The following is a 22340-nucleotide window of genomic DNA, read 5'->3' on the forward strand; positions in this document are numbered from 1 at the left end:
TTCACAGCGGACTTTGTTTAACCTGTCGTCTACAGTGTGATATAGACCGTACGAGATTGCACTGTCTTTATCTTTCCATTAAAATATGAAACCCAAAGACAGCATATTAAAATACACCTGTCACTGTATTGTCTCAACTCTCCATTATTTTTCAGCAATGGAGCGGTGATTCAATAACTCTGCATTAGGCTACTAAGTTATTACAGGTCACTCAGATATAGGAATGGGCAGGTTTTACTTAAGTAATCGATACTTGAAAATATTTAATTAACTAAAACAACAACACAAAGCCGTAACTAAAAAAACGTTTACTCTGGTACAAGCTGTCAGGAGGTTAATCCGTACAGTCATTTTGTTATAACGTCATACAAAAATATCGATGTCGTAGTTTAGTTCCATTTATAGTCATGTTCCAATTCAACGTCGATATAGCTTAAAATCCGAGAGGTATCCATTGCTCTTTTTTTTTAATTCCTGTATGACAATCCTTGAATAAAGTTGCGGCCCACGGTGTTCGCAATAGTAGTATATCTGTAAAATATAGCATGCGAAGACTATACTAGTAATTCCGAGTGACAAAAAAAAAAAAGTATGAAATTTAAACGAAAACTAAACCAATCAATTCAATATAGACTAGATCAGTTCCTATTTTTTTTCAAAATTCGGTGTATTCAGTCAGAATCAAATTGCTACATAACAGCTAAAAACGAGTTTCGTTGATTACATATTTGATGTAGTGGCTTCTCGGTTGCAACAGAGTGAAACAAAAGTCTGTGTCCTAGAAAAGGGGATATATCCTTAAAAATAGACTAGAGCCCGTCTCCCTAACCGGTACTTCTCAAACGAGCGTGCGGTTTTTTTTAAGAATATGACAAAATGCATTTTGAGGTACATGTATTAGGAACACCAGGATGACCAGAAATACTTTGGATGTACGGAAATGGATAATCTAAAAAATAAAATCTAAGTAATGTCTGATTTTTATTACAACCCCCCCCCCAGTTCTAATAGTGAATAATACGCCACCGTGTTAAAAAAAACCTAGGGTATCTGACTTTAAAGTAATCATAAATTTCTGTCCTGAGCAGGATGTCAAAGCTACACACATTTAAGCTGTATACTAACCGGACGCGAGCGAGCGATTGTTTTAGAAAGCACTGATTACGAATTGCCGTATACTAACTGAACGCGTGCGACGCGACATATTTATCCGTCGCGCCATACGCGTGCGGTTGGGATACAGCGATTGAAATCAATGATTTTTAAAATAATCGCTCGCATCTCCAGACAGCACAGTTCTGAGCTTCATTTAAATTCTTTATTTAATTTTGGAGCAATCTCACTTTACCAAACAACTGAGCATCAATATGTTCGGTTAGAAATACAAGGTTTATTGCATATAACATTTTGTGTTTTGATTGCAGGCACATTTCTTCAAAATGAACCATAGTTCTCTCGCCTGTGACGTCATCATGGCTGACTTGCCTCCGCCACCGCCACCAATGTCGTCTGCTATTAAATCAGTTTACTGTGTGTTCATTGTCATGTTCTCTCTCGTCACTCTCGTCGGAAACACGACCGTCATTGTTGCAGTTGCAAAATTCCGTACTTTGCAAAAGCGCACCAATGCCTTCATCGTATCGGTGGCTTGTGCGGACATTGGCGTTGCAGTGTTGGCGATGCCCTTTCGTCTGTACGAAGAGTGGAACGGGGGATGGGATCTGGGGAAGTGGCTCTGTCTGATAGTAAACGCTTTTGATGGCATGTTCTGCACGGCGTCCATGTGCAATCTGTACACATTGGCGCTGGAACGCTATCTGGCCGTGTGTCGACCTTTCCTGCACACGAAGATACGCAACTGGACGACCGCTGTCATCCTGGCCCTCTGCTGGCTCGTTCCTACAGCGCTGTGGTCAACACTGCTGCTCACGGAGTGGCACGTGATCGGGATAGAAGACATGGTGGCGTGTTTGAGCCAAGGAGCCTGTCCATTAGTCCTGAATGTCCCAACAGCCATGGCCGTGAGCGTCGGGACATTCTGGATACCCTCGGCCTTGATGATCATGTGTTACTGGAGGATCTTCCAGACAGCTAGACGCCACGCCAGGGCGATACAGGACACCACCATCACGACCGCGGAACATGACCGCATCAAGGAATTCAACAAAACTGCCAAGGCCGCCAAGACCCTCGCTATCGTCGTCGGCTGTTTCTTCGTTTTCTGGCTGCCATTTTTTGTTGTTATCGTTGTGGACGTATTGACTGGATATGGACGGCCAATCGTTTTAAAAATATTTGTTATGTGGTTCGGTTATATTAACTCCATGTTGAATCCATTCTTGTATTACGCCTTTAACCGGCAGTTTAAAATGGCCTTCAAATACCTGGTGTTATCCTTCTCTGGGCAGCAACACGAAGACTTGGAGAGTACATAGGCAGCCATATATATATATATATATATATATATATATATATATATATATATATATATATATAGTCGAACTTGTATATAACAACCACTCAAGGGACCAACATAAAGTAGCCGTTAGGGAAAGGTGGCCTTTATATAGAGGTCACAAAATATTCCATCGATACTCTGACATATTTCACTATAAAATCTCATTATTAACTGTTGTAACAGTTTGATTTCCTTTGTTAATTCCAATACCCTCAAGAAAAGAAAAAAACCAACAACACAAAATAATAAAAGTACATGTAATTATATTTATTAAAACAAAATTTAGTACGTTTGCCTCCATATCGTTTAACAAATGTTGAGTCACTGATTTAACACAATTTCATCACCGTTACATTTTTTCACAACTGTTTCGTTTTTATAAAAGTCAGTGATTTTCGATTGCGTGTTGCAGCAAGTAACATGCATAGAGGGCACTCATTCTTCAATACCCATAGCAGCATCAAGTATTGAAGATTTCCCTTGAAGCAGTGCAAACTCATTCAGACGTTTTGTACGTATTGTGTTGCCGCTAATCCATTAGTACGGTATTTGCAATGGGATTACGTCACGAACCGCCAACACAACAATTTTGTTAAACAAAGGTCGCCAATTACCAAAGCATACCACTAAACTAAATTCATTCATGTTTGCCGCTTGGTGCAAACTGCTTGTGAACAACAATCATGCCCGGTTGACAGTAGGGACTACTCCGGCACCTTGATTTAATAATTGCTTTTGATAATACTGCTTAGCTTAGTAACTTGTTTAACGTGTCCATATACCACTAGGGTTTCGAACACGCCTATCCCAAGTCCGGCCTCCGATAGGATCGGGAGTCTGACTCGGGACAGGGATAACCTAACAAATAGGGGAAATTTTGAAAATTAACGCCAAAAGTATAAAAAGGGGGAAATTGGGGTTAAAAAAGTTTGGCTGCGCCCTTAAAGAAACATATCAACATTCCTATCCTATATAAATTATTAATATAATATATTTTCGGCGCAAATTTAGATGGGCTGGTCTAATATTACTAATAATTCTTAAACAATATTCATTAAGCCCATGGAAGGTTAAGAGGAAAGGGGCTGCCAGTCATATTTTAAACATTGGTGTGACCAGGTGAGGGTCGGTCGGGAGGGGAGGCCGGCCCTACTCAAAACCTAAGGCCGAACCGCCTACGCATATATCCCCAAAGAATGCCCTAACTACATCCCCCCCCCCCCCCCCCCCCCCCCCCCAAACCGAATTCAGTCCCCTAACTTCCCAAACCGGCGTCACTTGAAAAGTGACGCCAAAGGGTTGTAAGAGCTTTCATAGGCTACAGCCAATGAGAAGTCGCCTTGTTATTGAGCAACGATTCGTGCTGAACGTATATTTATTTACGACAATAACATCATTTGAGAAAGGACACTAGGCATATGTTGGGATTAACTAAATCTGATAAATGTGATAAATGCCATGTTGTTGAAAATGTTGGTCACTATTTATTCAAATGCGTCCTTTATCGAGAACACCGTGAGGCTTTAGAGAAAACGTTTTCCGATATAAATATATCTTTTAATCCTATTAATCTTTTAAATCCTGCTAAAGTTAACAGTCATATTATTTTTAAAGCCTTATTAAAATATGTTTCAGATACAGGTATTAAAATCTAAACTATGTATATTAAAATTAACTGTTTGCATTGGTCCCCTTACCTCGCCTGTTGAGGCCCCTCTTCTATCACCACCACCACCACCACCCATCACCCCCATGTGTGTGTGTGGGTGGGTTGTTTTTTTGTTTTGTTTTTTTAGTTTTTTTGTTTTGTTTTTTTAGTTTTTTTCCCCTCACCTCTCTCCTCATCTTATACAGTGTTAATCACTGGACTGTTTTGAGAGGGGCCCATGACCATTTGTCTTTTGAGGACTTCCGGGGTCCATATCCATGACCCCCCCCCCCCCCCCCCCCCCCCGCGTATTTACTCTCAGCGGGCTTGGGCTTGCCTCTTTTGAAGTATCGCGACTCCCTCCCTCCACTTTTACCAAATCCAGAATCCGCTCCTGGCTAGCCTACCCTCCCCTTTTTGCCGCCACTGGCGATTGTACTTTAGTAAGTTGGGCAGTGTGTCTAAATGTCTTTCTCGGTGATAGATTGTTACCCAGAACTAGGAATAACCGCTTCTGGAAAGGACCACTGCAGTATTCATAATCCATATAGCCCTACTGGGGTGTCGTTAAACATTCCTTCCTTCATTCATATACCCCTAGACATTACATGCACTGTAAATATCCCCCTCAAATATAGAACTTAATATCTGGACGCCCTTGTATATATCAACCTAAATCCTGGTCTTTTGTCTTGGCTCCACTTTTTTCTTCTTCTTTTTTTCCTTTTTTTTTTAAAATATGGATTTTTTGTTCGTTTGTCCGGTTTTTTTGTTGTTTTTTGGGGGTTTTTTTTTTTGTATGTGTTCGTTTTGTGGGATTTTTTTTTTCTCCCCTTCTTTATAATTGTATATGTATATATGCTGTATATGTGTGTGTGTGTGTGTGTGTGTGTGTGTGTGTGTGTGTGTGTGTGATGTTCTATGTTTTATGCTGTGTTTTATACGTTTAATTTATCAAGGGTTACACTGCGTCTAATCTCTCTGGCAGGAGTAATACGCTGTATATTAGTAATCCTTATACGTTTTAACTTTTTGACTTTTGTTCTTAACCATATGTGACTAATAAAAACAAAATTATTTTAGGTATTTTAATAATTATGTGACCCCTATTGGAACTACATCTCGTATGGATTGGTATCCTTATTGGGATTCCAGAGGGGGTTTAACATTAATATTGCCCACAATTTTACTTTCACTTTTATACGACTGGACACTAAAATATAATCCACCTTTTCCCTTTCTACTTACATTAACACCTTTTAATTTACTACTATGACATGTTTATATATAAAATAAAATAAAAAAAAATCATTTTTTTTTCTTCTTATTTTCTTTTCTTATTGTTATTGTTTTATTGTTATTTTATTAATTACTATTATTTTTTTATCCTTCTCATTGTTTTAAATGGATGTTAAAAGTTAGGTGATAGCTCTTTTGACTTAAGTTAAGTCACAACACCAATCACATAGTTTTATGCGGGTTGATGTTATGGTTAATATGGAGATATCATTCATCAATCTCCACTTTCCAATTCTTAACATTTCCATTATGGTGGAGGTGGTGGATGGCACGGCCTAGGGAAATGAATTAAAATGGGGCAGACCTTCCCGTCTACTCTCCTCCAACATAAATACCAGATTAACCAGACATATTTTATTGTCAATATTCTACTTTTTACCTAATCATTTGTAGAAACCCTTTTTAACCCTTTGTATAAACACTTTTTAACTTCCTTGTAAATAAAGTTTATTTAACAATTAATTAGTATTTTTATCTAATCAAATGTATAAATGTTTTTTTTTTTTTTTTTTTTTTTTTTTTTTCACTAACACTCTCCCCACCCCTCTCGTTGTGAGCACAGTTTCTGGCCCTAGTCAGAAATCGTGCTCTCAACGAGCGTGCTTGAACATTAAATTGATATAAGCACGTTAATTCCCGACATCTGACCTGACAGTCATTTGTGGGCATACATACTAGTTTAACGTGCCCTTATACCACTAGGGTTTGGAACACGCCCATCCCGAGTCCGACCTCCGATAAGGTCGGTGGCCTGACTCAGGATGGAGGGGGGGGGGGGGGGGGGGGTGAAAATGGGCAGAATTTTTAAAATAGCAATTAGTAAAAAAGTTAATAGAATAAAAAAATAAAAGGTTACAAGCCAAAAATAAAAAGGAATTGACTGCTCGGTCGAATATTTATATAATTTGGAGCATTTTAGAAGGACAGTCCAAAATTAAATAAGAGAAAGAAGAGAGAATCAGACTATTTAATAATATTAAAAAAAGAAGTAATTTCGACATAAAATTTTGAACGCAGATCTAAAAGTTTAAAGTCCGATCGATATGTCCACGCGAGTGGCCTCGTTAAGGCCATTTGGGTGCACAGCTTAAAGGGACAAGATGGGTTGCATCCCGTCAAGAAAACCCCTAGATTGACAGTCGATAGACGTTGAAGGTGTAGTGCTGTGCTGAAATACAGATCTTGAGAAGCCGGACCCGTCTGAACGAGAGAGAATATCAGAATAGGGTATAGTCCAGTCGTCATGGGTTGGTATAGTGGTGCAGACGGGCCCGACTCCGGAGGATACGAGATGGTATCACTATAAAGCAAGGTAAAGTCTAGAAAAAGAGTAGTAGGGGCCGACCCCGCTTCCTATTTCTTCTTAGAGTGGGGCTGTCAATCTTCCAGTGCTGCTAGGACAGGCTCGGACATGTAGAGACTAAACGCGAACAACCGTGGCGTTCTGCAGAATGGCCGTCATACGAGTCACGAAAAAAACGAGTCGACAGTCAGACGGAGAAATGACGTGGAGGAAAGGAATCTCGCTAAAAAAGAATCCAACCTGGTGGTGCAGGCTGTCGAAACGAGAAGCGTTCCAGCGTTCAATCAGTTCCAATGGCCGCATACATCCCAGTAGAAAACTTCATTTCGCTGACAAAAACAACGAAATGAAGGACCCCCAAGTCGAGCACACAAAAGCACGTGCAGTATGCACAAGCAAAACAAACACGTCTTACCGCGTGGAGCTCCAGACTGGGAATGATTCGAATCAAATCAAATCGCCAAACTTTTCGGTCACGTGACACAACATTGGCGGTATTGCAGAAAAAAAGGGTTTTACTGGGAACTAAATCGCTGTACGATCATATATGGTCGGAAGAATTTGATTTTTTTTGGTTGAAAATAATGCAGGTTGAGACCTTATTTTTGCTGAAAAATAGTGACCGTTGACCGCGTTGGACAGGTGGCCGTTCTATAGAGGTCAAATAAAGAAAGAAATGCGTTGGGGGTTTCAGGATGACCGTTATGTGCAGGTGACAGTTATACAGAGGTGACAGTTAGACCAAGTTCGACTGTATATGTATAGGTTATTACCAGTGTTTTTCGGTATCGTCAATATCATATATTAGGAATAAAAATTGTATTATGCGAGCCTGTGGCGAGCGTAATACATTATTTTTATTCCTAATATATGATTGACGATACCGAAACACACGTGGGTAATTATCTCGTTATCATGTAATCTCAAGCTTAATACAACGTGTTTTTGTAAACTATACACACAACTTTAATTCCAATCCGCCATTACTAGATATTCAAATGACGTAACTATTTGTGAAACCAAAATCTGGGTCATTAACTTCGCTTGTGGGAGTGGTCTATGCCGACACTCGAACACCAGCTGCTCTGAATGTTGATTTATGTTTGATGAATTCTAAGCAATAATTATAGGAAAGTAATAAATAAAATACTACACTCCTTTCAGTTTAATACATTTTTTTTTTTAATGAACGATTACATTAGAAAATGGTATCTCCAAATGTGAACACGTGTTCATCAAATATAACAGAAGCAACGGAAATACCTTCCAGATTTCAATGTAAGTTATGACAATAAAAGTTCATTGTATTATTCATGATTGTTGTTTGTTTTTTGTTTTATTTTAAATACAGGTGTAGTTAAATGAAAAGTGTACCGGTAGGTGTATCGTGATACACCTACACTTTTCCTCCAAAAGTGTTGGTTTATTATAATACATCTACACTCTTGGAGGAAAAGTGTAGGTGTATCGGTGAATACACCTACACTTTTAAGAAAAGAAACCATGACAACGACACCGGAAGTGGGGTATAAATGATACTGGTCTACAATGCTTAGTTAGGTCTACTTCCGTTCAGCTGGAACACTTGGAGTTGTAGATGGCCTTATAAGTTGGTATTCTGTGACATGTTCCCCACAACCATCTATCATTTCAAAACTGGGATGTACTCGTTCATAAAAATGGTATTAAGCTGATAGTCGTGTAGTATTCTCTATATTTTAAAACTCAGGGACGTAGTTTATATTTCTCGGGATGGGAATAGTATGGAGAATTAAGTGCTATTTCGGCTTGATGCGCGGTCGGTTTGGGATCGATTCCCGTCAGTGGGCCCATTGGGCTATTTCTCGCACCAGTCAGTGCACCACGACTGGTATATCAAAGGCCGTGATATGTGTTATCCTATCTGTGGGATGATGCATATAAAAGATCCCTTGCTGCTAATCGAAAAGAGTAGCCCATGAAGTGGCGACAGCGAGTTTCCTCTCTCAATATCTGTGTGGTCCTTAACCATACAACCGTAAATAAAATGTGTTGAGTGCGTCGTTAAATAAAATATTTCCTTCCTTCTAAAAAAATCCTTTTATGATATGTAGAACTAGAAATAATATTTAAAGTTTTTTTGTAAGTTTGGGGAATTTACTGGATAGGGGGTAGTTGACACCCCTACCACACTAACAACAGCTCCGCACATTGCATGATTTTTAACAGACGTATCGTGCTGTAAATATTTCAAGGGAACTATGGTGAATAAGTGCTCGTGTCATTAGATGGCTGTTTCTATTGGTTGAAATATTACGAAAACATAGTTTGAACTTTGTTATATGCAAATGATAAGTGTCATCAAGCAAAACCATTTTTGTCTTATTTTGTAACTGCGAATTGTGAAAAACGGTCGTGGGTGTGAAAATAAGCCAGCGAGGAAACAAATTACTTTTTTTTTTTTAGTTAGATGGACTTTCTTCAATTTCTGTGCGTTTTAATTTGGACAATCAAGATGATTTTAAATTCTAACTGCAATGTTTTTGGAGACAATTACGCTACTGGTTCCTACAAACACATCTAAGAACACGTGGTGTTGTATAATACAGGTCATGACAGCTGGACGCGTACCACAAGTGAAAAATTCGTCTACATTCCCATTCCCCCAATATGGATACCTAAAGACTTTAGTCAAGTGTTGAAGGATTTAAAAGACAATTGCAATCGAACGTGACGGAAAGTGTTAGTAACGGTCGCGCAATCGTGCGCTTCTCCAAATGTGAACACGTGTTCATCAAATATAAGAGAAACAACGGAAATACCTTCCGGATTTCAATGTAAGTTATGACAATAAAAGTTCATTGTATTATTCATAATTTTTTTTAGTTTTTTGTTTTGTTTTAAATACAGGTGTAGTTAAATGAAAATTGTAGGTGTATCATGATACACCTACACCTTTCCCCCAAAAGTGTTGGTTTATTGTAATACATCTACACTTTTGGAGGAAAAGTGTAGGTGTATCTTGCGATAACCTGGAACGCTTGAAGTTGTAGATGGCCGTATAAATTGGTATTCTGTGACATTTTCCCCACAACTATCTATCATTTCACAACTGGGATGTGTTATGGGGAGGGAGACGGTTAAGGCTGTTAAATACAAAAGTGAACAAAAAATATTGATTAAGTAGTTGGCAACTGGGGGAGCTAGCGTTTTACAAGCTATTTAGATAGATGTGAGCTGGACATTATGTCTCGATTCTAGAAAAATCACCCCAGTTAGATATTTTAAATAAAATACAATTCAGCACCACATTATCAGCAAGCCTAGTTTGCATTTCTTTAAGCACGTTTGGTAAGTTCTGTCGGAGGTGAGGTTTCCGAGAAGTACCGTAGGTTTAAGCAACGCAGAATTGTGTATATATTCAATCGAGGTTTGCGACTTTAAAGTTCAGGCACGTCCGTCCTGTGCGCAACGTTTGACATCGTCAGTGTGCGTGTGCGTGTGCGTGCATGCGTGCGTGCGTGTATGTGTGTATGTGTGGGGTGTTCCTGGATGAATTGTTCACACCGGCTTATTTTAACCTACAGCTTTCATGTTAACATTGTAGTTTTCCCTTTTTACATAGGGGGCGAGACGTAGCCCAATGGTAAGGCGCTCGCTTGACGTGCGGTCGGTTTGGGATCGATCCCCGTCGGTTGGCCTATTAGGCTATTTCTCGTTCCAGCCATTGCACCACAACTGGTATATATCAAAGGCCTTGTTATGTGCTATTCTGTCTGTGGGATGGTGCATATAAGAGATCCCTTGCTGCTTATCAAAAGAAGTAGCCCACTAGTATTAGCTGGTACCTGAGCAATTATTCTGACAGCTTTATTTTGGATAATGTCTAATTTATGTAGCAGCGTAGGGAAGGCGCAACTGTAGGCCTGGGCTCCATAGTCGATATACCAGTCATGGTGCACTGGCTGGAACAAGCAATAGCCCAATGGGCCCACCGACGGGGATCGATCCAGACCGACCGCGCACCGAGCGAGCGCTTTACTGCGGGGCTACGTACCGCACCATGGACTATAAATGAATCGACGAATGAATGTAATAAAATAAGATGGCAACTTTTGGTTGTAATCCAGGTGGCGTAAATTAATAGTAATGACATTTTCTCTTTATCTAAAACTTGAAGTCGCTAGAGCAGTGATGTTATAAGTTTTATTTTTAGTAACACCGATCTTTGTTCACAATGGGGCGGGGCGTAGCCTAGTAAAGCACACGCCCGATGTACGATCGGCCTACGATCGATCCCCGTCGGTGCGCCCATTTGGGCTATTTCTCGTTCCAGCCAGTGCAACACGACTGGTAATATCAAAGGCCGTGGTGTGTGCTATCCTGTATGTGGGATGGTGTATATAAAAGATCACTTGCTACTAATGAATTTTTTTTTAGCAGGTTTCCTCTGTAAGACTACTGGTATGTCAAAATTACCAAAACTTTGACATTCAATAGCCGATGATTAATAAATCAATGTGCTCAAGTGGTGTCGTTAAACAAAACAAACTTTAACTTTTGCTCCATTTCTCACAAACACAAGTCCTAGATCGATGAAACCTGTTTTATATTGTTTATAATAAGTTTAATAACTTTATCTAAAAATTATTAAAGTTTACCACAGTAGCTACTGCCTTTCTGAAACGATCTGATCTAATGTCATCAAAAAGAGGACGGTGAATAAGAACACGTTCTTCAGATTCTACACAATTAAGACAGTTACAAAAGATGTAAAGTAAATCAATACTCCAAACCATATTAATATTATTACATATTGATCATCGATTGATTGGTAGGCTACTTTTCTTTTAATTACACTCCTTTAGAGGCTCACAGCCGGCTTTATTAAATTTTAGACAATCATCGGCAGTGTGATATAGATCGTACGACAATGCATTATCTTTAACAGTCGGGAGACACTATTATATGGTTACAGTTATTATATAGTGTAATGCTAGTCTCAGACTATCAACTGTCACGACTAAATTGACCAACATTCTGCTGTGACGACTTCTACGACTGTCCAGTTGATAATCAGAGCGCTCTTTCAACTCCATTCTCGTCGTGAGCGGGACGTAGCCCAGTGGTAAAGCGCTCGCTTGATGCGCGGTCGGTTTGGGATCGATCCCCGTCAGTGGGCCCGTTGGCCTATTTCTCGCTCCATCCAGTGCACCACGACTGGTACATCAAAGGCCGTGGTATGTGCTATCTTGTCTATGGAATGGTGCATATAAAAGATCCCTTGCTGCTAATCGAAAAGAGTAGCCCATGAAGTGGCGACAGCGGGTTTCCTCTCTCAGTATATGTGTGGTCCTTAACCATATGTCTGACGCCATATAACCGTAAATAAAATGTGTTGAGTGCGTCGTTAAATAAAATATTTCCTTTCTTCCTTCCATTTTCGTCGTATACCCCATTAGTTATTAATCTGAGCGCACCTATCGTAAGTCGGGAGTTGGGGGAAATTACAACGCAACCGTCAAGTTGGTCAACTTCGTCGTGACAGTTGACAGTCTGTGCCTAGCATAACAGTCTAATTTGATGGAAGGAAGGAAATGTTTTATTTAACGACGCACTCAACACATTTTATTTACGGTCATATGGCGTCGGCTATTTTGATGGATGCACGTTCTTCATAAATAACGTACATTTTCCAATACACGTCATTTTAAATTTAGTTTCCCAAAATCTGTAATTATTAAATTAGTATTTAAACGTGAAAGAGCGAACGCACCCCTCGTCATGTAACAAATTTGATTGTGAAAGGTCAGAGTATATAACTGAAGATGCAATCAAATTTCGAGACGTATATTAGAAAAAATAGTGTTCTTCAAAAGGTATAATTTTAATAAAGGGAAATAACTCCTAATTGCATGAACATACGTTTTGATGTAGGAATCGAAATAGAAAAATACATATAATGGACCATAACTGTTTATAGATTTGTTCATGTAAGAGGCGTTTAATGTTTCTATTAAAAACGAGGGTGTGGTGTGTAATTCGTGTAATTCAGATATTGTAGTACTTCATTTATTTCAGAGAAATAGATTATCTAGTAGTTTTAATTTTAAGTTATGCACTCTGTATGTCTGCCTCTCTCTGTCTCCCTCTCTCTGTCTTTATCTGTATCGCTAACTTTCTGTGTAACATGTATCGCTTTCTCTCTGTGTCTTTCTGTCTTGTCTTTTTTCTTATTTCTCTCTGTTTCTGTCTTTCTCTCTGTATCGCTAACTTTCTGTGTGTGTATCGCTTTCTCTCTGTCTTTCTCTCAGTGTCTTTCTCTCAGTGTCTTTCTCTGTCTGTCTCTGTGTGTGTCTCTCTGTCTGTCTCTCTCTGTCTCTCTGTCTCTGTCTCTGTCTCTGTCTCTCTCTCTCTCTCTCTCCTCTCTCTCTCTCTCTCTCTCTCTCTCTCTCTCTCTCTCTCTCTCTCTGTGTGTGTGTGTGTGTGTGTGTGTATGTGTGTATGTGTGTGTCTCTTTCTCTGTGTATGTGTGTGTGTGTGTATCGCTTCCTCTCTGTGTCTGTCTCCACCTCCATTTGTATCTGTCTCTGTCATTCGGTATCCATTTGTCTTTCGCACTCTTAAAAATAAAGGTTTGTTATTCCAGATTAAGCACTATCTATAAGGAATCGTACACTAATGTCGGTATATGATAGAAATCATAAGGCGAGACATTCACCCCGTTAATGTCATAATGATTCGTATATACTGTTTCTTAAAAACCCATATTTAAAAAAAAATGTTAACAGTATTTTCCCCAATCAAGCTGAATACCAAGAACCGTATTTTAAAGATGCAGTATGACAGCTACAGGTGCTATATTTCGTTATCTTTACATTTGTTTACGATATCTACATATTAAAGGGACATTCCTGAGTTTGCTACAATTTTAAAGATAATTTTTTCGACTAACAGAGACTTTTTAACGATTGTAATTACATATCAAATATATTTTTCTGCATACAATATTAGTGGCTGTATATTAAACGCATTTCTGGTCGTTCTAAAAAATTTAATAGGTTAAATTTAATTTTATTTCCTAAAATAAAATCTAGATTGGACTTCTTACAAATATTAAGACGACCAGAAACACATTGAATATACAGACACTGATATGCTAAAGCAGAAAATATATTTAATATATAAGTTTAATCGTAGAAATACTTTATTAGTCAGAAACATCTTACAATGCAACAAACTTAGGAATGTCCCTTTAATCGATCCCACGCTCAATCTTTAAATAGATAACTTGGGAATATCGAAATTATAATGTACTGTGTAAACTGATTCGCGTTCAGTACAATCTAATTAAAATTAGCTCCACTGGTTAATTACTATTACCTGTGGATCTAACAGCACCCCGTTGGAGCTCATATCCAGTTGACCTTTCATTCGACCAATCAAAACCTTACTTGCAAAATCATGCCAGTGATTTGAAAAAGAGAAAGAAAACATTCGGAATTATGCCGAGGGTATACGAAGTGATTCGGGTGAATTATGAAGTATGCCGGAAACTAATTTCAGTATAAAATTTTATATAAAATTTGTTTCAAGACGAAAAAAACCCCCGTGATGGTATAGCCATCAAATCTGTTTATACTAGTATACAATCCAGAGTTTATTACTGCACTCCTCCCCACACCACCCCGTTTTTTAATGTTGAAATAGACCAACAAGTTCGCCTGTTGCATAAATAGTCTCGCCCGATATTTTTAGAATTTGTATGCTCCCGAATAACGCTATAAAAGGCGAAGTGTAATTGGTCGATATTTAAATTGTTATTTATAGATGAAATGTCACCTGGTCATGAGAGTCCACGCAATGCTGTTAGATCTACTGGTAGACCAGTAGAGCTAATTTTAATCAGATTGTGTTCAGTACAACTAGATTACTTTGTTATGACGTTGTATAAATTTTTGTGTGAAATCGGCGAATTCACAAAAGCCCGCAAGTTGACTGTTGGCAGTTAGATATGGTCGTCATTTTCATTTCAACTTATTTTTAGTACTTATATCCAATTAAGGTTTAAGCACACTGTCCTGGACTGTCCGTCCAGGACATATCGCCGTCAAAGAGGAATGATTCGCACAAAGGGAGCAAACTCGTCGGTAAAATCCTCCTTTCAGTATGCCAAGTAGCATCCCACAGGGTCAAAATCAATTCAGTTAATACTACCCGTCCTGTCATTCCTGATGAATGTGATGGGACTTGCTGTCATTAAATGTTGTTTCATCTGACCAGTAAATTCATGTAGCTTAATTTGAACAAGTATCAGTGTACCACCTACTATTATATGTTTGAAACGTGCGTGGTCCTACTAATCAGTTCAGTTAATACTATCCGTCCTGCCATTCCTGATGAATGTGATGGGACTTGCTGTCATTAAATGTTGTTTCATCTGACCAGTAAATTCATGTAGCTTAATTTGAACAAGTATCAGTGTACCACCTACTATTATATGTTTGAAACGTGCGTGGTCCTACTAATCAGTTCACTTAATACTAACCGTCCTGCTGCCATTCCTGATGAATGTGACTGGACTTGCTGTCATTAAATGTTGTTTTTTCATCTGACCAGTAAATTCATGTAGCTTAATTTGAACAAGTATCAGTGTACCACCTACTATTATATGTTTGAAACGTGCGTGGTCCTACTAATCAGTTCACTTAATACTAACCGTCCTGCCATTCCTGATGAATGTGACTGGACTTGCTGTCATTAAATGTTGTTTCATCTGACCAGTAAATTCATGTAGCTTAATTTGAACAAGTATCAGTGTACCACCTACTATTATATGTTTGAAACGTGCGTGGTCCTACTAATCAGTTCACTTAATACTAACCGTCCTGCCATTCCTGATGAATGTGACTGGACTTGCTGTCATTAAATGTTGTTTCATCTGACCAGTAAATTCATGTAGCTTAATTTGAACAAGTATCAGTGCACCACCTACTATTATATGTTTGAAACGTGCGTGGTCCTACTAATTAAAGGGACATTCCTGAGTTTGCGATTAATAAAATGTTTCTACGATTAAACTTGCATATTAAATATATTTTTTGGTTTAGAATTTCAGTGTCTGTATATTCAATCTGTTTCTGGTCGTCTTAATATTTGTAAGAAGCCCAACCTGGATTTTGTCTTTGGATTTACGTACGAAAAATTATATTGTTGGAAATAAATTTAAATTTAACCTATTACAAATATTAGAACGATCAAAAAAAAAAAACACGTTTAATATACAGCCACTAATATTTTATGCAAAACAAAACATTGATATGTAAATACAATCGTTAAAAAGTCTTTGTTAGTCGATAACATCTTAAAAAGTGTAGCAAACTCAGAAATTTCCCTTTAATCATAATATGATGACAATTTTTTTGCGGAACTAATAGTCAAAGGCGCTTCTTGTTATGTCTGAAACGATCAGCTTGACGCCCATTTTTTTTTCTAATTTACTGAAGGGTTATAGTATTTATATCCATATATCCATTTATATATGTTGATTGATTTATATATCGTGTAGCAGTTCCATCCACAAGTGTTACTATTGTTGTCTGTGGGATTTGATTTGGTGAATGCACCGTATAATTACAGGATAGCAAATATCACGGCCTTTGCTATACCATATCATGCACCGATAAAATAGTTCACGAACGTTTGCGTTCATCACTGTCACTGAACGCAGACAGCTTGTAGGGCTAACTGAAACAAAAAATTCCTTTTGTCCGATCCTACAACACATTGCATCTCATAAAAAAAGTTTTTTTGTTAAACGATACCACTAGAGTACATTGATATATTAATCATCGGCTATTGGATGTCAAACAGTGGGTAATTCTGACTCGTAGTCAATAGAGGAAACCCGCTAAAATTTCTTAATGTAGCAAGGGATCTTTTATATGCACTTTCCCACAGACAAGAAAACATATACCACGGCCTTTGACCAGTTGTGGTGCACTGGTTGGAACGAGAAAAAACCCAATCAGTTGACCGGATCCACTGAGGTGATTCGATCCTGCGACGCAAGCACCTCAAGCGAGCGCTCAACCGACTGAACTAAATCCCGCCCCTACATTTCATAAAGGCGTGTCTCCAGCCAATCTGATGAAATTTAGCTCCACTGGTTAATTTTAATGAGATTGGTATCCAGCATATAACGTAGTTATCTACGTTGTCACTTGGACATATTATGCATAAGGTGCAATGTGCATAAATGATTAAACAAAATCAAATATTTCGAAAGATATTTATTTAATTTTAAAAAAAACAAAAAAAACCCCAACAAACTAACAAACTACAAGAGATCACATATAAGTTCTTAAAGGGACATTCCTGAGTTTGCTGCTATTTTTAAGATGTTATAGACTAATAGAGACTTTTTAACAATTGTAAAATATTACTGGCTGTATGTTAAACGTGTTTCTGGTCGTACTAATATTTGTACTAGATTACATTTAATTTTATTTCCTAAAATAAGGTACGTACAAAATACGTACAAAATTATTTGAAGACAAAATCCAGTTTGGGCTTCTTACAAATATTAAGATGACCAGAAACATATTGAATATACAGACACTGATATTCTAAACAAAAAAATATATTTAATATGTAAGTTTAATCGTGGAAATATTTTATTAGTCGGAAACATCTTACAATGCAGCAAACTCAGGAATGTCCCTTTAATTCTAGCTAAATTGTAGCTAAAATTCTTCCTCTAAATACTTTGTATACTATTTTTGTCAGGAACTTGTAGGCCTAGCTCTTTGCTTGAAATATTATTCTGTGCATATACGTGGATGTCTCGTTGTTTACGGAATTTATAGAACAGATTTTGGAGCCTGTACTGGCGCGCTCTATAAAAGTGGCAGTCCTCCTGCAGACAGGGACCGGCCTCGGTGGCGTCGTGGTTAAGCCATCGAACATAAGGCTGGTAGGTACATGGTTCGCAGCCGGGTACCGGCTCCCACCTGGAGTGAGTTTTTAACGACTCAGTGAATAGGTGTAAGGCCACTACACCCTCTTCTCTCTCACTAACCACTAACAACTAACCCACTGTCCTGGACAGACAGCCCAGATAGCTGAGGTGTGTGTCCAAGACAGCGTGCTTTAACCTTAATTGGATATAAGCACGAAAATAAGTTGAAATGAATACATACAGGGTATGAACCGTATATATATTATGGTCAAGACGTCTTTTGTACCTGTATTGTGCAGATATACGATTTTGAATTTTTAAATTGTATGCGTTTTACTGGCGAATGGAGTAACACAACATTATTACTGTCAGTCTTCTCGGAAGAAGTGGGTTAATTGGGCTATTCCAGCCATAGCACCACGACTGGTATATCAAAGGCCGTGGTATGTGCTATCTTGTTTGTGGGATAGTGCATATAAAAGAATGAAAAAAATGTAGCGGGTTTCTTCTCTAAGACTCGATGTCAAATTGTAAATTATTAAATGTATGACATCCAATAGCCGATGATTAAGAATTCAACGTGCTCTAGTGTTAAAACAAACTTTACTATTCTAGCAAGAAAGACTAGTTTTCAGTATGAAGTTCCTTTAAACGTGCATTGCGTGATGTGGGTCAAAGCCTGTAATACACTTTAAAAAAAAATCCTATTACGGGCCAACCATAAAGTTCTTACGCCCAGAGGAGGGGGCATTATATATGTATAGGGTGGTGTAGCTAACAGAGTATCTACACAAAAGTACGTTATAAAATAAAGCCTTCTGAATTCAGCTATAAAAATGCAGTAAGTGTTAAATCTGACATCAGTTATTTGTTGAATGTCTCAAAATTACTGATGTAAACTGGTTGGAATTCAAGCTCCAAATGCTAGGCTCAGACTATCATCTGTCACGACGGAGTTGGCCAACTTGACGGTTGCGTTGTAATTCTCCTCACTCTCAATTTACTACGGGTGCACTCACAGTAATAACTAATCTGTCGGAGGAATTTTATACGACGAGAACTCCGTCGTGACAGTTGGTAGTCTGACACTAGCATTAGTGTACTTTTCAGCATATAAGATTGTACATGGAGATAGGAGGTAATGATCGAACGCACAAAAGGTGTACATGGCCCCGGGTGGGGGTGGGGGTGGTAGGTGGGTTTGTAAAAATCCCAGATTTTTAGCGTACATACTTTATGGATAGTCCCTTATGAGTATTAAGGGGCAAGACGTAGCCCAGTGGTATAGCGCTCGCTCGATGCGCGGTCGGTGTGGGATCAATCACTGTCGGTGGGCCCATTGGGCTATTTCTCGTTCCAGCAAGTGCACCACGACTGGTACACCAAATGCCGTGGTATGTACTACCCTGTCTGTGGAATGATGCATATAAAAGATCTCTTGCTGCTAATCGAAAACAGGAACCCATGAAGTGGCGACAGCGGGTTTCCTCTCTCAATATCTGTGTAGTCCTTAATAATATGTCTGACGCCATATAACTGTAAATACAATGTGTTGAGTGCGACGTTAAATAAAACATTTCTTTCTTTTTATGAGTATTAACGCATACATTGGCGAAAGTGGTCAAACAAACCAAAGCGATATATATATATATATATATATATATATATATATATATATATATATATATATATTATATATATATATATATATATATATATATATATATATATATATATATATATATATATATATATATATATATATATATATATATATATATATAAAAGACACAGTATGCAATACAATATTTTAATTTATGCATAGAAGTAATAAAGCAAAATGATAGATTCGATGTTTTAGCTAAAGGTTATATATTACAGATAAAATTGCCAATAATTAAGAGTTTAATTCGTTTAGATTTTCCGTGCATAGAATTAACATATTTCGCTGTACATGATTGGACGGTATTCCAGCTACAACCAACACTAGTTAAATGACGATTAAACTAATATTTACAAATTCTAGAGTAAAGTGTTAACGCATCATAAGAATTATTACATTACTTCATTTATTTCATTGATTAATTTTTATTTATAAACAAATTTAAGTTAAATAATCGAAATTAAGTGTAATGTACATATATACGTGCAAACACGAATACAAAGTATTGAGAGAAAAAAAATCTAATAATTAATCAATCAATCAATCAATAAGTCAATAAAGCATTAAATCGATAGATCGATCAATCCATCAATCAATCAATCAGGTCTGAGTAAATCGTTAGGCTAAAAGATTTTTAAAAAAGAAGTAAAAACCCCCACTTCACCCTAACACTCACAAAAAAACCGCACATTGATCACTATTGACACGCCACGTAAGGAATACATGACACATTTACAGTACGTTAAAATAGCCAATCGGATTCCATACCTGGTTTTCGGTATTTTAATATTTATTTTAATAAAAGAAGAAGAAAAACAATATTCGATAAGTGTCTGGGAGCAACCGAGACTACAGTGCAAATACCATTTATGGTCAACACAAAGACACGGAACTGTTTACTCGGATATACATACTATAACAATATATAAACAATGATGATAAAATTTAATGCATAATGAAAACAATATATATATATATATAGAAAGAGAGAAAGAGAGAGAGAGAGAGAGAGAGAGAGAGAGAGAGAGAGAGAGAGAGAGAGAGAGAGAGAGAGAGAGAGAGAGGGGAGGAGAGAGACGGGAGAGAGAGAGGGAGGGGGAGGGAGGGAGGGGGGAGAGGGAGTGAGAGAGAGGGAGGGAGGGGGAGGGAGAGGGAGGGGGAGTTGGAGAGGGAGAGGGAGCGGGAGAGAGAGAGAGAGAGAGAGAGAGAGAGAGAGAGAGAGAGAAAGAGAGAAAGAGAGTACCAGCGGTCTGGTCCGGGACAATATATATGAAGCATCCACGGGAATAACCTGGAATGTCACATTTTTAGTATGTTGATATTTTTAATTGTAACGTTTACAACTCTGCAATCGTGGAATATTTATACCTAAGAAAGCATAATTTACCAGCCAATTTTAATGTCCTACCATAATTATAGGTTCTTCACAACCTAAAGATCGTCGCAAGGTTTTAACAATCAAGGATTTTTCACAACCTATAGTTCGTCGCAAGGTTTCAACAATCAAGGATTTTTCACAACCTATATGTCATCGCAAGGTTTTACAATCAATGCTATTTCACCACCTATAGGTCGTCTGTAGGTTGCAACAATCTAGGATCTTTCACCACCTATAGGTCGTCTGTAGGTTTAACAATCAATGCTATTTCACCACCTATAGGTCGTCCGTAGGTTTCAATAATCAAGGATATTTCACCAATTGTAGATCGTCTGAAGGTTTCAACAATCAAGGGTCATTCACCACCTATAGGTCATCTGTAGGTTTCAACAATCAAGGATATTTCACCACCTATAGGTCGTCTGAAGGTTTCAACAATTAAGGATCTTTCACCACCTATAGGTAGTCTGAAGGTTTTAGCAATAAAAGATCTTTCACCACCTATAAGTCGTCCGTAGGTTTCCCTCGTTGGTGAAATTTGGATGTAGATGAAAATGTCCCATAATTAAATTAAAAATCACAAAGCTGTCAATCACAGCGAAACACTCCTATAAACTCTGTATTTATCTTACAAAGCGTTTTAGTCATGGTTTACTACTGTACAAGCCAATCACATCTTAATTTCAACAATCTACATGCACTTCAAGTGATGTTACATTATTATACAGTTTCTGGAATGTTGAGTTCAAACATGAAACAAAATTTTAATGACCAAGCCTAGCGACAGGGTAAAGGGACGCAATTCCGATTGTTTCCGAACGTTTCCTCTTGTATTGCTTATGTCCCTTGGACGAGCTTTGTCAGTCGTCGGTACTCTCCTCTCGCCTGCCGTCACTGGACGTTGGTGATCCCTACATCACACTATACTCACACAGTGACACACACACACGAATATAAAAAAAAATCTCTCTCTCTCTCTCTCTCTCTCTCTCTCTCTCTCTCTCTCTCTCTCTCTCTCATCTCTCTCTCTCTCTCTCACTGACATGCACACACACTCGCCCCATTTTATTTTCTTTCTCTTTCTCACTATTTCACACAACGGCTGCCTTCTCTCTCTCTCTCTCTCTCTCTCATCTCATTCGTCTCTCTCTCTCTCCTCTCTCTCTCTCTCTCTCGGGCTCTCTCACACACACACACACACCCCCCTCGCCCACTTATTCTTTCTTCCTCCCTCCCTCATCTCTCTCCCTCTACCTCTCTCTCCTCTCTCTCTCTCTCTCTCTCTCACATGCACTCACACTCGCCCAATTATTTTCTTTCTCTCTCTCATCTTTCCCTGTCTCTCACTCCTCCCTCTCTCTCTCTCTCTCTCTCTCTCTCTCTCTCTCTCTCTCTCACATGCACTCACACTCGCCCAATTATTTTCTTTCTCTCTCTCATCTTTCCCTATCTCTCACTCCTCCTCTCTCTCTCTCTCTCACACACACACACCCTCGCCCACTTATTCTTTCTTCCTCCCTCCCTCATCTCTCTCCCTCTACCTCTTTCTCCCCCTCCCTCCCCTCCCTCCCTCCCTCTCTCTCCCTCTCTCTCCTCTCTCTCTCTCTCTCTCTCTCTCTCTCTCTCTCTCTCTCTCTCTCTCTCTCTCTCTC

The 22340-nt window shown here is 38.4% G+C and overlaps 1 protein-coding gene across 1 annotated transcript; it reads left to right on the forward strand.

Annotated features, from left to right (window-relative positions):
* The first annotated feature begins 1472 nt into the window (after positions 1 to 1472).
* Positions 1473 to 2435, forward strand: LOC121381482 (5-hydroxytryptamine receptor 4-like). Its single transcript, XM_041510801.1, has one exon. It carries the CDS (start codon positions 1473 to 1475, stop codon positions 2433 to 2435), a length of 963 nt encoding a protein of 320 aa, XP_041366735.1.
* The last annotated feature ends 19905 nt before the right edge of the window (positions 2436 to 22340 follow it).

The sequence above is a fragment of the Gigantopelta aegis genome, chromosome 9 (assembly GCF_016097555.1).
Source record: "Gigantopelta aegis isolate Gae_Host chromosome 9, Gae_host_genome, whole genome shotgun sequence".
Classification (NCBI taxonomy): domain Eukaryota; kingdom Metazoa; phylum Mollusca; class Gastropoda; order Neomphalida; family Peltospiridae; genus Gigantopelta; species Gigantopelta aegis.

Coding starts and splice junctions, on each gene's coding strand:
- LOC121381482 (XM_041510801.1), top strand. CDS start 1,473: ATGGCTGACTTGCCTCCGCCACCGCCACCAATGTCGTCTGCTATTAAA.